We start from the raw sequence: 13186 nt of genomic DNA, 5'->3' as shown, positions 1-13186 counted from the left end.
TGGCCTAATTAAGTATAGAAACAGAGTAGATATTCACTAGGTGGTTGACTAACTGAGAAAGTTAGAAGCCTCATGAAACTCCAGGCTGTTACAATAATCTACAGGCAGCAACTTCAGATCACTGAGGTACACTAAACTTTCTAAACAATTTTAGATCCAGGGCTACCCTCAGGAGAGACAGTCCTATTTCAACAACATGCTCACTTAAACTGTTGGACACTTTTGCCAAGTCTTATATTCTCAAATGTAATTTCTTGGTGAGTTTGTTTCAACCTTTCCCCCAAGACTACTCTCTTAATTCACTCTATGGCCATAGATGATCTTGCCCTCTAATACCTTCATGAATCATCTCCTACCCTCTCATCATCTTCTTCTGCCACAGTGGTCTCCTTTGCAGTTCCTAAAACACACCAAGTGGTCTCCCATCTCAGGGTTTTTGCACTTTCCTGTTATTTCCAGTCAGGAATGCCCTTTCCCCCAGTAAATGACTCACTCCGTCAGATCTCTGACCATCCCTTTTAAAAACAGCAACTTCCAACTTCACCCAGCACTCCCTATCCTCCTGCTTTGCCTTTTCCACCCATTAGTTGGCATGCTATGTTGTTTGTTTGTTGACTGGCTGCTCCACTAATACTTCTAATTCATTGAATGTAGGATTTTTTTTTTTTTTTTGGTTTGGCACACTTCTTTCTTCCCAATGTCTAGAACAGTGTTTAATACAGAGTAGATGCTCAGATGTGTGTTGAATGAAAGACCAGAAGTAGAGAGGCTGCTGAGGAGACTATAGAGATGTAGGCAGACCATGTTCTCAAATATGTGACCTAGTCAGTTTGGACTTTGTCTTGTCAATGGTGAGACCTGATCTGATCTGGGAAGTGAAAAGCTCAAATGAAAGAGTACTGGGGAAGGAGATGAGTCTTAGGATAGAATGGTTAGTTAACAGGTCATTACAACAGCTCAGGCCAAAGAGAATGAAGCCCTGAACTAAAGAAGATGGCAGAGATGCAGGAATGAATTTGAGACATTTCAAAAGTAGATTTTAGTGACTGACTAAATGTGTGTGGTAAAGGAAGGAAAAGATTATAGGATGATTCTCAGATTTCTGGATTAAGCAACTAGATGGAAGTTTGAGTTATTAATCAAAAGGGAAATTAGAGGAAAAGCAAAGAATGTGCAAAAATGAATTAATTTCTGGATTTGTTGAATTTAAAGTTTTCAGAGACTCCTAGGACGCAGGTGGAAGTATGGTTTCTCAATGCTTTCAAATTTGATCCTGTCCCTCGTCAATAACTCTGTCATTTACTTGAGGACATCCAAACCCCTGTACCGACAAGAACTTTCAAGTCACTTTGTGCCTCCTTTTTAACCACATTTCTTATTGTTCCAACCACATCCTCCACTTTGATCGCACTTCTGTGAAGTTCTGTTAATTTTTCTTTGTTTCAGTGTCTTCATTCACACTGTCCCCTCTGTCCTTTGTGTTTTTCCCTAAGGAATTACTACCCAGCCCCCTACCCTCAACTCAGAGGCCCTCGTTTGCCCTATCCAGTCCACTCTGAGCATTTATCCTGGCAGCATCGTTCTCTGCCCCGCCCCACGCCTGTCTCTTTCAGCGCTTCTCCCCGGCAGGGACTGAGGCTATAACTCCCCCAAACCCCAAGAGCCCAGCGTAGGCAGACTCATCGCTGGCCTCAGCACTGACTAGTTGAAAGGGGGCGTGGCACAGATAAACAGGGACCAGGGAAGCTGGGAGTCCCTTTTACCTCTTCGCGGTAGTCCTCAGGACCGAATTCCTTGCAGAGTTTGGAGACAGCAGCGACCCCTTGCGGGCAGCCGGGCCTCAAAGGACAGTCTATAGGAGAGGAAGGTGGCGCAGCGTCAGGGTGCTTCGAATCGAGGCCAGAGCCCTTTTTCCTCTGCGTGAAGCTTAAAATACTTTTGAAACCGTCCACAGGTAGGCTCTAGTAGGCCCACTTTTGCCCTCCTGGACCCCTTCCCGTCTTGTGACGCCCGCTCACCTAGGTTGATCCGCCCCACAGTCTTCGGAATCGGCGCCATCTCCTGTCAACAGTGACTCGAAAGTGAAAGATATTCTTGTATTTGATACTGGCCGAAGAACAGGGTGGGTCAGAGTAGGTAACCATCTTTGTTACGGGCAGAAGCCTCTGATTACGGAGCACGAGAGAGGTCATCAGCGTTCTGGAGGCTCTCTGGCAAGATATGACGGCTCCCGGGACGGGGCGGAGTCCCAGCTACGGCAGGCGTAGGGCGGTGCGGGGAAGTGAGAATCGATAAGTCCGTTTCGGACCTGCCGCCCGATGGCCCAGGCGTCTCGCCCTGGTGGCCTTCTGCCTCCACTCGCTGCCTTGCCGCCGCTGTGGGTGCAACCCGGGGGCGCTGCGGAGGAGCTGTGGGAGGGAAGGTGGGCGGGCGCTACCTCGGGAGAGGTTCGCGGCTGGCGGGGGCTGCCAGTTGCCGGGAGCATCGCCTGCCTGGGCTCACGGCCGGGTGAAGCTCCGGGAGGGCAAGTGTGGTGGACTGGGGCGGTGTCGGCGGACGCGAGCGAGGACCACGAGGCTGGGGTTGCAGACAGGAGCCGGGAGCCGGCAGCAGGCAGCCCAATTCCTCCAGTGCTACAGCGTCTTCGGACTGTGTTGCTGCGGCTGCACCGCCAACGGGAGCAGCTCCTCCGGGCCCGCGACTGCACTCGCCAGCTGCAGGCGACTCTGCACCTTCTAAGGACCCTGAGTCTCGGTACACCATCGCCTGGTCCGAGCCCGTTGCTCCAGCTGTGCTGCGACCTGCTACCGCACCCTTCCCGAGGGTCCGTCCTGCGAACCCGGTTTCTTGATCCCTTCGAGCCGCTGCTCCTGACGCGCCTTGTCGGACTAGCTACTCAGCGCCTGGATGCTGCCATCGAGATGCAGCTTCGCGCCCTGGGCCGGGCGCCCTCCAGCCCGGGCCTGTCGTCCCAGCTCTCAGAGCTGCTTCTGGTTCTTCCCACCTACCACCAGCTACAGGGAAAAGCTGTGACCCAAGTCCCAGGGGCAGCGCGCCCTTTTACTTCGGCCCGAGTGCTCCGCCTCCTGGCGGGGGAGCGAGGTTGCCAAGTGGCAGATCGGCTCGATGTGGCATTCAAGGGACCAGGTTTGAGGGACCAGCTGCGCAGGCAGTGTCAAGAGGAGCGGGAGCTGCTGCCAGGGCTGCTGGGCCTGGTGGGGTGCGTGGCAGGGTCATCCAGCAGTGGACTGGGGCTTGGAGAGGCTGGGGCCCTGTGGAGCCAGTATTGGACGCTGCTATGGGCAGCCTGTGCTCAGAGTCTGGACCTGAAGCTGGGACTTTGGAAGGACCCCAGGGCAGCCGCACAACAGCTGAGTCAGGCATTGGGTCAGGGTGAGTGATGGGGCCTGGATTGGCTTTTGGGAAGGGAGCTCTGGTAGCCTAGTGCCTAAGGCACTTAACTACCAACCAGAAGGCTGGTGGTTCAAACCCTCCTCGGAAGGAAGGCTGGGCAATCTACTTCCGTAGTGACACCGCCTTGGAAACCCAAGGAGGGGTCACTATGAGTCGGGTCCAACTCCAGCACACAACAACAACAATGGGATCTTTTTCTTATCCCTAATCAGCTTATGTATCTGCCAGCCTGACTGGCATGGGTCCTGACAAAAGCAGGCCCTTTAGAATGAATGTTTTTAGGTTTCAGACTATAGCTTCTGGGTTTTCAAGGCAGTCTTGCCTTCCATCCCGGTTGTGAGTTTTAGAGGCAGCCTCTTCCCCCAGCCTCCATCAGTGAATGGACACTGGTTTTGGGAAAGAGTGGCTGTTTTCAGGCTTCAGGGTGATTTCTCCCACTAGCATCACTACCTCAGGAATGTGAGAAGGAGCTGGCTTCTTTGTGCTACAGCCTACTTCATCAGCCACTCATCTGGAGCTGGGATCAAGGTGAGAAGAAAAGGGTATTAGGGGTGACATGAGTCTCAGATTGTCCATCCCCTATCAGACCATGCCTCTTCATCCACAGGCTTCTGCCAGGCCTTGGGATTGGCTCATGGGGATCAAAACACCCTTCCCTCATCCTCGGATGGTAGCTCCAGCTCTCAAACGACTGTACTTCTGCAACAGCTCTTCCCGCCTCTCTTGGATGCCCTTCAGGAACCCAGGTCAGGGCTGATGCTTTGTCAGCCTCCAGGTGAGATGATGGGCTGGGCTGGGGAACAGAATAGTTGAAAATGTCCCCTTTTCGCCATTCTGAAGTCTGCCTCCCCTCCCAAAGATGCTCTATGGCCCCCTCAACTACTCTTCTCTCTTCCTCAGGTCCTGAACCTCTCGCTCTGGGACTCTCTACCCTCCAGACCACCTTGCTCTGGTTTTGGGGAAGGGTCCAGCAACACCTGGCAGCATGGGTCCCAAGATCTTTCCTGCTCCTGATCCAGAAGGACTTGCCTGTGAGTAACTGGGGAGTTGGGAAGGGAGCAGCCTGAGTGGGGCTCAGACCTTACTCCCTTTTTCTTTCCAAAGCCTCTACTGCACATGGCACAAGCTCTGTCTAGCCTAGCCTCAGGGAAAAGTTTGGTCTTGGAGGTGGAGCAGCAGCTTGGCCTGGAGATCCAGAAGCTAACTTCACAGATCCAGGTGAAAACAGGGGCCTTGGTAGTAGCAGTTTAAGACCCTCTTCTGTGCCCAGCTTTGGGGGGTAGAAGGGTTGGAACATCTCAGTGACTTGGAATCTCCTTGAAATCTCTGCTAAATTTCTTTTCTTGTTCTGTTGTTTTGTTTTCTAATTTTTTATTACGGAAAATTTCAGACCTATGCAAGAATAGAGGAGTATAATGGACCCTTGTGTTCCCATCACAAAGGTTTAACAATTATCAGTTCATGTCAGTTTTGTTTCATCTGTATTTCTCTCCACCTCCAAAATGTCAGGCTGTCATTCTGTGATGTTAACAGCCATTGATGATCATTTCCTAGATCCATTACTTCATTAAGGGTTGCAAAGTGATGCTATTCCAATTCCATTATTCCTGCTTCATTTATTAGCTGGATTATTCCTATAAAGAGAAACTTGCTTTCTTTAATTATTAGGTATATTTTGTCTAGAAAAAGCAGGATAAATGACTGAACCTTTCCCTTTACTTACTGCTTTGAATATAATGCTTCTCTTCTTTTTAAAAGTTTAATTTGTATTTTTATTACAGTAATGCTGTCTATAATTAAAAGTGAAATAGAATATTATTTTACAAGGCTTCTGATGAAAAACTAGCACTTTAAATGCCTCCTATTGCACTTCTAATTCTTGTTCCATAATGGTATTTTTTTGTCTACTCTTGGCTGTTTCTTCTAATATGTTCTTCTGTATTTATGAATAAAGCTATTATGCTGCTATTTTAATTTTTCTTCATTCTGCACATTATCTAGTCCTCCCATGGAAGATGTCTCTGGTTTTTGTTTTGTTTTCTGTTCCTGCCCATTTTTCTCCTCTTTGCTCTGATAGGGGCAAGACTTTAGAATTCAGTCCTTGACCCTCTGCTCCTTTTCTATCTGCATTTCCATTCACCCATAAATCCTTGGTACTGTGGACTCCCACACTTTAGCTCTTCTTGGCTCCCATCATCTGCATTTGCTGGTTGAGGATTCCCACCTTTGTTGTTATTGTTATGTGCTCTTTATTTACTGCTATTTTCTCAAACGCAACATGTGCCAGAGCAAGCTCATCATGGGTAAAGTAGATAGTGATGGTCATAGAAGTTCTAAGGAGAGAAGACCATGGTGGTCCTGTGGCTACAGCAGGTGATTGGGCAGATTCAGAGGTACAGCAGGGAATACTAGGAGTGAGAATTCATAGAACCTTGGAGGAATAGTGGGGAATTGACCTGACAGAACAGAAGCTCCCTCTCTGTGTGTGTATATGTGTGTGTGTGTGTGTGTAGTGGGGGACTAAACTCGTTGGCATCAAATTGTGTTGTGGAGGGCACTGAACACCAGCCCAAAGAATCTGGGCTTTATCTCATGAATGATGGGGACCTGTTGTAAGAGCAGGAGAGAATCAGTGAAGGTGATGAAAGATGTTTGATCCAGCTGTAGTGGACCTCCCTTCGTAGATGATTATCAGAAGATTGTTACAATTCCCATTTCTTCTCTCAGCCTCTCTATCTCCAGATCATGCATACCCTCTATCATGTGCTTTTGGACATTGGGAGTTGGTGGTGGTGGTGGTGGGGTTTCTTTATCCTATTAATGTTTTTTTTTTTAGAATAAAATTAATCTCAGTGATCTTCCATTTTCTGAACCAAGCTGGGGCAAGCAGGGTAATCTTTTTTTTTTAACTGTGACTTGGGTGAAAGTTTACAGAGCAAATTCACTTTCCGTACAGCAGTTCACATATACTTTGTCTCATGACATTGACTGCAATTTACCCCAATGCAACAGCTCCCCTCCCACTTTCTCCCCATAGTTACCTCTTCCCTGTGTCCATCCCTCTGTGCACTCCTGCCCCCTGAGCTGTCTCCCTGTGCATAAGCAGCCCTTCTTTCTCCCATGATTGTTCTCTCCAAGGAGTGTATCTACCTCAGGTAAATGTTCAACTCATATGCCTATCTTTTGTTTGGCTGGAAGCCACAGGTGTGGGTTCAATTCCAGACCTGAAGGGCAGCTAGGGGACATAGTCTCAGTGGTTCCACCAGGCTCTATCAGACCAGCAAACCTGGTTGGTCAAGCAGGGTAATCTTAAGGCAATTGTTCATAGTCTTTTTGGGTCCAAACCTATTGGAAAACCCCATGAAAGCTATGGCACTTCTCCTTAGAAAATTCCCAGGACCACACAATTATGTTGCATACAACTCTGGAGTTTTATGGACCCCAGGTTAAACGTTTCACATTTAGAAAGGTTTCATAACTTGATAAACCTGTAACAAATAAGCCTCTTTTACTCTCTCCCTGTCCCACAGCTCCTGCCTGAAGAGTCACTAAATCTCTTTTCTCAAGAATGTTATAAACAAGCCACACACGGCTTTGAGCTCTACATGCCACGGGGTCGGTACTGGCGGCTTCGTCTCTACCCTGGTAATTGGTGCCAGCATCCCCTTCCAGGGATCCAAGAGGATAATACTATCCTGTCTCCTCCAAACCCTGGCCTTATCCCTACCTTCACTGGGTCCACTCCCACCCTAGAAATCCGGCTCTTCCCCCTAACACTCCATTTAAGGGTTCAGTGTATCTCCACAGCCCTTTCTCTTCTCTCACTCCAGAAATGCCTAGCATTCCTAGTGAATATGCTGTGTTGGTGGTCCGTACTGTACTGGAGCCTGTGTTGCAAGGCCTGCAGGGATTGCCACCCAAAGCCCAGGCTCCTGCCCTTGGTCATGCACTGACAGCCATCCTGGGTGCCTGGCTTGACCACATCCTCACCCATAGGATCCGGTTCAGGTGGGGAGAAAATGAGATAATGGCAGGGGGGAACTGGGGAAAGGGTTGGAGAATAAGTGGGGCAAAGCAGTTTGCAGAAGCAGGAGGGTCTGGTGGAGACACTGTACCTTGGCCTTCAGCCTGCAGGGGGCACTGCAACTCAGACAGGACTTTGGAGTGGTCCGGGAATTGCTGGAAGAAGAGCAGTGGGGCTTGTCCCCAGACCTTCGCCAGACACTGCTCACGCTCAGCATCTTCCAGAGGCTGGATGGGGCCCTGCTATGTTTGTTGCAGCAGCCCTTGCCCCAAACAAGAGTCCACAGGACGCTTCTCTGTTGCTGTGAGTCACTCCTCCTCCCCCTCCCCAGGCTCTTTGCCCCTCTCTTGCTCTTTAATGTACCCTTCCTCTACCTATCCTCACCATTGGTCTGGCTTCAGCACTTCACAAACCATCTGCTTTCCACTCTGGCCTCACCAGGTGCTTGTAATGAGGTCCAGACCACGGAATTGCCCAGCAGCAGCCTCAACAGCCTGGAGAGCTTGGAGCCCCCTCTTCGGCCTGGAGCATCCCCAGCCCAGACAGCTCAGTTGCTAAGCACACTATGGGGAGGGGGACCTAGCCCTGAGGCTTACCTGGTGGGAAATCAGCAGGCCTGGCTTGCCCTGAGGCAGCACCAGCGCCCCCATTGGCACCTGCATTTTCTTTCTTGCCTGGGAATCAGTCCTGAACAGTAAGGAGCCTGGGACCAGGAACTAGAAAGGCAGAGCTCCTCATCTGTAGCTGAAGAAGCTCAGACATTTGGAATTGCATATTAAAGAGGTCTGGAACTGGGAGCTTAGGAGACCATACCTGAGAAACACAAGGTACATATGAGCCTGGACTTACAAGCTAAGAATCCAAGATCACTGCAGAGCCTGGAATCCAAAGTGAAGGGCAAGACCACGGCCTGGAACCTGGAGGTCAGCATCCTTGAGAGACTCAGGCCTGTTTTCCCATCAGTGAAAACATCTGAGGGCCAGAAGCTGGGAGGAGGGTTAGAAGGTTGGATCCTAGGAGACAGGGAAAAGGAACAGCAACAGACAACAGAGCCTAGATGCCACTTCCTCTTAGTCCCAGGAGCCAGGCTGGAAACAAAATTATCAGGTACCACAAAGGTGAAACAGGCATTTCTGCACATGGATCAGTCCCAAAGGCTGTTACCCTGTATTCCCCTCCTCAGTCCTATTTTCAATCATTTAAGCTTTGGTTATTCAGCATGTTTAATCTTCAGTTACCTCCTGGTAGGCATATAATACCTGCAGTAGTAGTACACTCTCTCCATGGAGGGGACCAGGATTTAAGATGGTGGTAACCTAGATCTGGCACGCAGGATACTGAAGGGAAAAGGCTGCAGAAGACCGACGTTTCGAAGCTAGGTGCAAAGGAGTTTTGCGGGATGTTTTTGTCTTCACTGTGATTAGTACAAGAGGACTATTAACGATATATTTACTGATGGGTACTTTGGGCCCTTCGCTGTGTGACCCTGGCAGGTGACTCCATACCCAGCACCGAAATCTCTTCTCTTCCGCCTTCCTTCCCGCCTCTTGGGCTGAGGAACTCCGAGCGGCGGGCAGCGGCTGAGACGCCCTAGCTGGCGGAACCCCGCGGGCCGCCCAACCCCGGAGATGGCATCCTTTCGTAGTGGGCAAGACTTCCGCACGCGCGAGTCCCTTCCGGGGCAGAGGTTACAATGGCGGCGGCCTTGGCTCGGCTCGGGCTGCGGTCGGTAAAGCAGATTCGTGTTCAGTTCTGCCCCTTCGAGAAGAACGTGGAGTCTACGAGGTATGCGGGAGACGGGAAAGGGCACGCCTTCCTCGCATTATGAGTCTGAGCCCCCGCCTGCGTTTTACCACCGCAGGACCTTCCTCCAGGCGGTGAGCAGCGACAAGGTCCGCTCCACAAACCTCCAGTGCTCGGTGATTGCGGACGTGAGGCACGACGGCTCCGAACCCTGCGTGGACGTGCTGTTTGGTGGGCTTGGGTGGGGAATCGGGCTGGAGGGGGCGGCAGACAGCCCATGCGCCCCTTAGCCCCAACCCTGCCAATGCCTTATTCGTTTGTTTTTTTACCCAGGAGACGGACACCGTCTGATTATGCGCGGCTTCCACCTCACCGCCCAGGAGATGCTCACTGCCTTCGCCTCCCACATCCAGGCTAGGAACGCGGCCACCGGGGATAAGCCGGGCCCGGGTCCCAGGCGGGGCTGACGGCAAGATCTGCTAACCGACAGATTTCAGCCTGTGACTAGGACAGTTATCTAAGAAGAGCTTGACCTCAGCACTCACATCACTATCTGGAGGGACAAAGAACACAACCTCCCTCCCCCATACCCTCCCACCCCCTCCCCCAAAAAGCCCTGCCATTGCAAATCCAACAAATTCTGGAAGGAGGCAGAATCGGAGAGGGGTCTGTACGAACTTGAATTTATTTCACTTTCTTACCATCACTCAACCCTTTTCAATTGGACCATATACTCAAGGTACCTCTTACTTTTGAGAGTAATCTAATCAAGTAACTAATGAGATGTTAGTTCTCATCTTTTCATCTCAGTAGCATCTATCACTCTTAATTCACTTCTTTGTGAAAACTCTTCTCTTGAGTCCTAATGCTTCTCAGTATATTTAATCTTTAGTTACCTGTGTAGGGTTATTTTTTGATAGTTGTATACCTTTATCCTTTTTTTTTTTTAAATATCTCTGTACATTGTTCCTGGAGTATCTCGTCCTCTCCTAACTGAACAATGCTTTCTAGAGTTAAAACTTACATTTTTGTTTAGCTCTAATCCAGTTTTCTGTGCTGCATTCTCCCAACTCAGGTTACCTGCTACCAGTCTCCCCAAAGTCTTACTAGTACTCCTTGTCCAAAATAGATTTGATAGTCTTACATACACACATATTTGTCTCTCACCTGACACCCCATTCCTATTAAAGACTTCGTCTGCTCAACCACCTGGGCTTGAAACTGCAGCATTATCTCTACTTTCTCCCCTTCCTTGTGCATGCAGTCAGTTAATTTAGAATATTCTAATAATATTGCTTTAAACAATAGCTTCTGAAATGTTCTTTCATTCCCATTCTCTCTCCTGTGTCATTGTTGTACTCTCCCACCCAGTCTTTCTCAGTCATTTTTACTGCTGCTTACCTTTCCAAAACACATCACTGATTTTTATCTACCACTACTATCTGTTTCAGGACACAGTGCCTAAAGTAGTAGTTTTCATACTGGGTTACCGCTATAATGTGGATCATGAAATCAATTTAAGGGGTTAACTCAGCCATTAAAAAAATGTGAAATAGAATTTTAAAAAATCAGAGTGGAAAGCATTCTTTTTTTGTGTGTGATTTGGGTGAAAATTTACAGAGCAAATTCACTTTCCATACAGCAGTTCACATACACTTTGTCTCATGACATTGACTACAATTTACCACAATGCAACAGCTCCCCTCCCACCTCCTCCTGATAGTTATGTCTTCCCTGTGTCCATCCCTCCAGGAAAGCATTTTTTTAAGGAACTTTGTTTTTAAGCTTATAATAATGTATATATAATATATAGTACATATGTGTATGTATCTGCATATTGTGTACTACCAAGTCAATTCTGACTCACAGTGAATCTGTATGAGAATAGAATTGCCCATAGAGTTTCCTAGGCTGTAATCTTTATGGGAGCAGATAGCCAGGTCTTCTCTCTTGTGGAGCTGCTGGTAGTTTTGAATAGCAGTCAAGTGCTTAAACATTGTGCCACCAGGGCTCCTGTATCTGCATGTACTGAGGAGTAATATAAAATTATTTCTTTCCATGGGTTGTAGAAAAACATGGGTGAAAGCCACTGGTTTAGAGAAGAACTTTGGAATGCTTAGCCAAGCTACCAAGCACCTCCACACATTGGCTGCTGTGTACTTTGCCCAATACATCCACTTGAGCCTAATCACTACATCATTACTATACTTCCCTACTTAAAAGGGAAGTCCCTAGATGGCACAAACAGTTCAGCACTTGGCTATTAGCTGAAAGGTTGGTAGGTTGGAAGAAAGGCCTTAGAAGAAAATCCTGGCAATCCACTTAAGAAAAATCAGCACTGAAAACCCTATGGGGCACAGTTTTGCTCTGACACACATGGAATCACGATGAGTCTAAGGCAATTTTTTTTTTTTAAAGGAATCTGCCCCCACCACTACCTCTCAAAAAAGCAGGAGGCAGTATAGTGTGATAGTGAAGAGCCAGGCTGCTATTGCCTGTGCTCGAAACATGACTTTTTACTTATTCTCTCATAATTAATCTCCTGATTTCAATTTTCTCAATTTTCTACCTCATAGTTCTGCTGAGAGAATTAAATGAGTTAATACCTGTAGAATGCCTATAATGTTGCTGGGAACGTAGTTAACTACTGTTATCTAAGAGTCCTTATGGTATAGTTGAAAGAACACTGACTGCCTGGATTGGAGTTCCCTAATTCTGTGATTAACCAACTATTGGACCAATCTTAACTCCCCTTATATGTAAAATTTGGGCTGGTTCAACCATTGCTGTAAACAGATTGAGTACTGGCACTGTGCTTCTAGATTGTGAACTTGAGGTTGAGGCTTTTGTCTTTTTTGTCTGCAGCACCTTGCATAGTGTCTGATACAGAGTGTACAATAAACATTTTTTGAATTTACAGATACTTAGCATCTACCTTGTGCCCATAACTAGTTAGTACTGAGGTACAAAGATGAGTACTGGAACTCAGATATGTAAGTGCTGGAATATATGTAGACCAGTTACAATGACTGCAAGAAAGATAGACCTGTGACCAACCACTGGGTTTGCTCAGGTGATTGCTGAATGAGCAAGAGCTCTGCTAGTGGAGAGTGGGGCCAGAAGCCAGATTATAATGAAATAAGGAAGTAGACATGCAAGATAAAGTATTAGTTTTAGACAAGGCATTTGGATAGGAGACATGGCTAGGGGGGGTAAAAAAAACAACTCACTGCCATTGAGTTGATTCTGACTCACAGTGACCCCCTTTTCCCCCTTTGGGTTTCTGAGGTGGTAAATATATGCAAGTAGATTGCCTAGTCTTCCTTCCACAGAGTGGCTGGTGGATTTGAACCACCAACCTCAGGTTGTTTTTACTTATTCTAGCAGGCAAATGCCTTAAGGACTTCGCCACCACAGGGTGCGGAGTAGAGGTTTTTAATGATAGGAGGAACTTGTACTTCTGAAAATACCTTTTCTGCTGGCCTATTGATAAGAAATAAGTAATTGTGATCCAAGTTGCATTTATGAACTGCCATCAAATGTAATGTTGACTTGTATATCGATCTGGGTGTCACTTCTACTGCCTTCCCTGACCTGAACACAAGTGATCCTTTTCCAAAGCACCTTTGCTTTGATGTTTGCTTCTCTAAGTGTTTGTACCACCCTTGTGGTTTCATTAGTGGTCTTCTAGTCCAACCTCTTATTGTACAGATAAGGAATCCTAGGCTGACCAGAGATAGTTTGAATTCGCAGGGAGGGTCGCTAAGATACAGCTGCAGTGAGACCTCAGGCCTCCTTTTAGGTCTCTCCTGCACTCTCCATTGTGAGGAGAGGAACCACTGGATGCAAGGAAAGTAACCCATCCTAAGATTCTGATGTAATTTGGTTCGAAGCTAACTCTTTCCCAGCTCTGTGGTCCGGGTCAAGTTACTTGAATTTTCCAATTCAGTTTTCTGTAAAACACTTGAGATATTGTCACGGGTTCTCTATTGAGAATATATATAT

General features: G+C 47.8%; 3 protein-coding genes across 3 annotated transcripts in view; 2 read left to right on the top strand and 1 right to left on the bottom strand.

The window, feature by feature from the left end:
* Positions 1–2058, bottom strand: part of TTC31 (tetratricopeptide repeat domain 31) — a 9957-nt gene extending 7899 nt beyond the window's left edge. The window contains exons 1-2 of the mRNA XM_042782510.1: positions 2019–2058; positions 1764–1852 (exon numbers count right to left, since the gene is read on the bottom strand). Coding sequence (XP_042638444.1) covers positions 1764–1852; positions 2019–2058 — 129 coding nt within the window. The remainder of the gene's footprint in view (positions 1–1763; positions 1853–2018) is intronic.
* Positions 2059–2318: 260 nt separating this feature from the next.
* On the top strand, positions 2319–8136 carry CCDC142 (coiled-coil domain containing 142). Its single transcript, XM_042782517.1, has 8 exons — positions 2319–3393; positions 3856–3942; positions 4022–4189; positions 4315–4445; positions 4519–4632; positions 6945–7059; positions 7245–7422; positions 7542–8136. The coding sequence occupies exons 1-8, from the start codon at positions 2319–2321 to the stop codon at positions 8134–8136; spliced, it is 2463 nt and encodes an 820-aa protein (XP_042638451.1).
* A 995-nt stretch (positions 8137–9131) lies between these two features.
* Positions 9132–9648, top strand: MRPL53 (mitochondrial ribosomal protein L53). Its single transcript, XM_007952674.1, has 3 exons — positions 9132–9223; positions 9300–9412; positions 9515–9648. The coding sequence occupies exons 1-3, from the start codon at positions 9132–9134 to the stop codon at positions 9646–9648; spliced, it is 339 nt and encodes a 112-aa protein (XP_007950865.1).
* Positions 9649–13186: the final 3538 nt, after the last annotated feature.

This window comes from Orycteropus afer, unplaced genomic scaffold (genome assembly GCF_000298275.1).
Source record: "Orycteropus afer afer isolate SDZICR_OR568_19922 unplaced genomic scaffold, OryAfe1.0 scaffold00354, whole genome shotgun sequence".
Classification (NCBI taxonomy): Eukaryota; Metazoa; Chordata; class Mammalia; order Tubulidentata; family Orycteropodidae; genus Orycteropus; species Orycteropus afer.
This window is presented reverse-complemented; position numbering and strand designations above follow the sequence as displayed.

Coding starts and splice junctions, on each gene's coding strand:
- MRPL53 (XM_007952674.1), top strand. CDS start 9,132: ATGGCGGCGGCCTTGGCTCGGCTCGGGCTGCGGTCGGTAAAGCAGATT. Junction 9,224..9,299: donor AAGAACGTGGAGTCTACGAG/GTATGCGGGAGA, acceptor TTACCACCGCAG/GACCTTCCTCCAGGCGGTGA. Junction 9,413..9,514: donor CTGCGTGGACGTGCTGTTTG/GTGGGCTTGGGT, acceptor TTTTTTACCCAG/GAGACGGACACCGTCTGATT.
- CCDC142 (XM_042782517.1), top strand. CDS start 2,319: ATGGCCCAGGCGTCTCGCCCTGGTGGCCTTCTGCCTCCACTCGCTGCC. Junction 4,633..6,944: donor AGCTAACTTCACAGATCCAG/GTGAAAACAGGG, acceptor CCTGTCCCACAG/CTCCTGCCTGAAGAGTCACT. Junction 7,423..7,541: donor ACCCATAGGATCCGGTTCAG/GTGGGGAGAAAA, acceptor CTTGGCCTTCAG/CCTGCAGGGGGCACTGCAAC.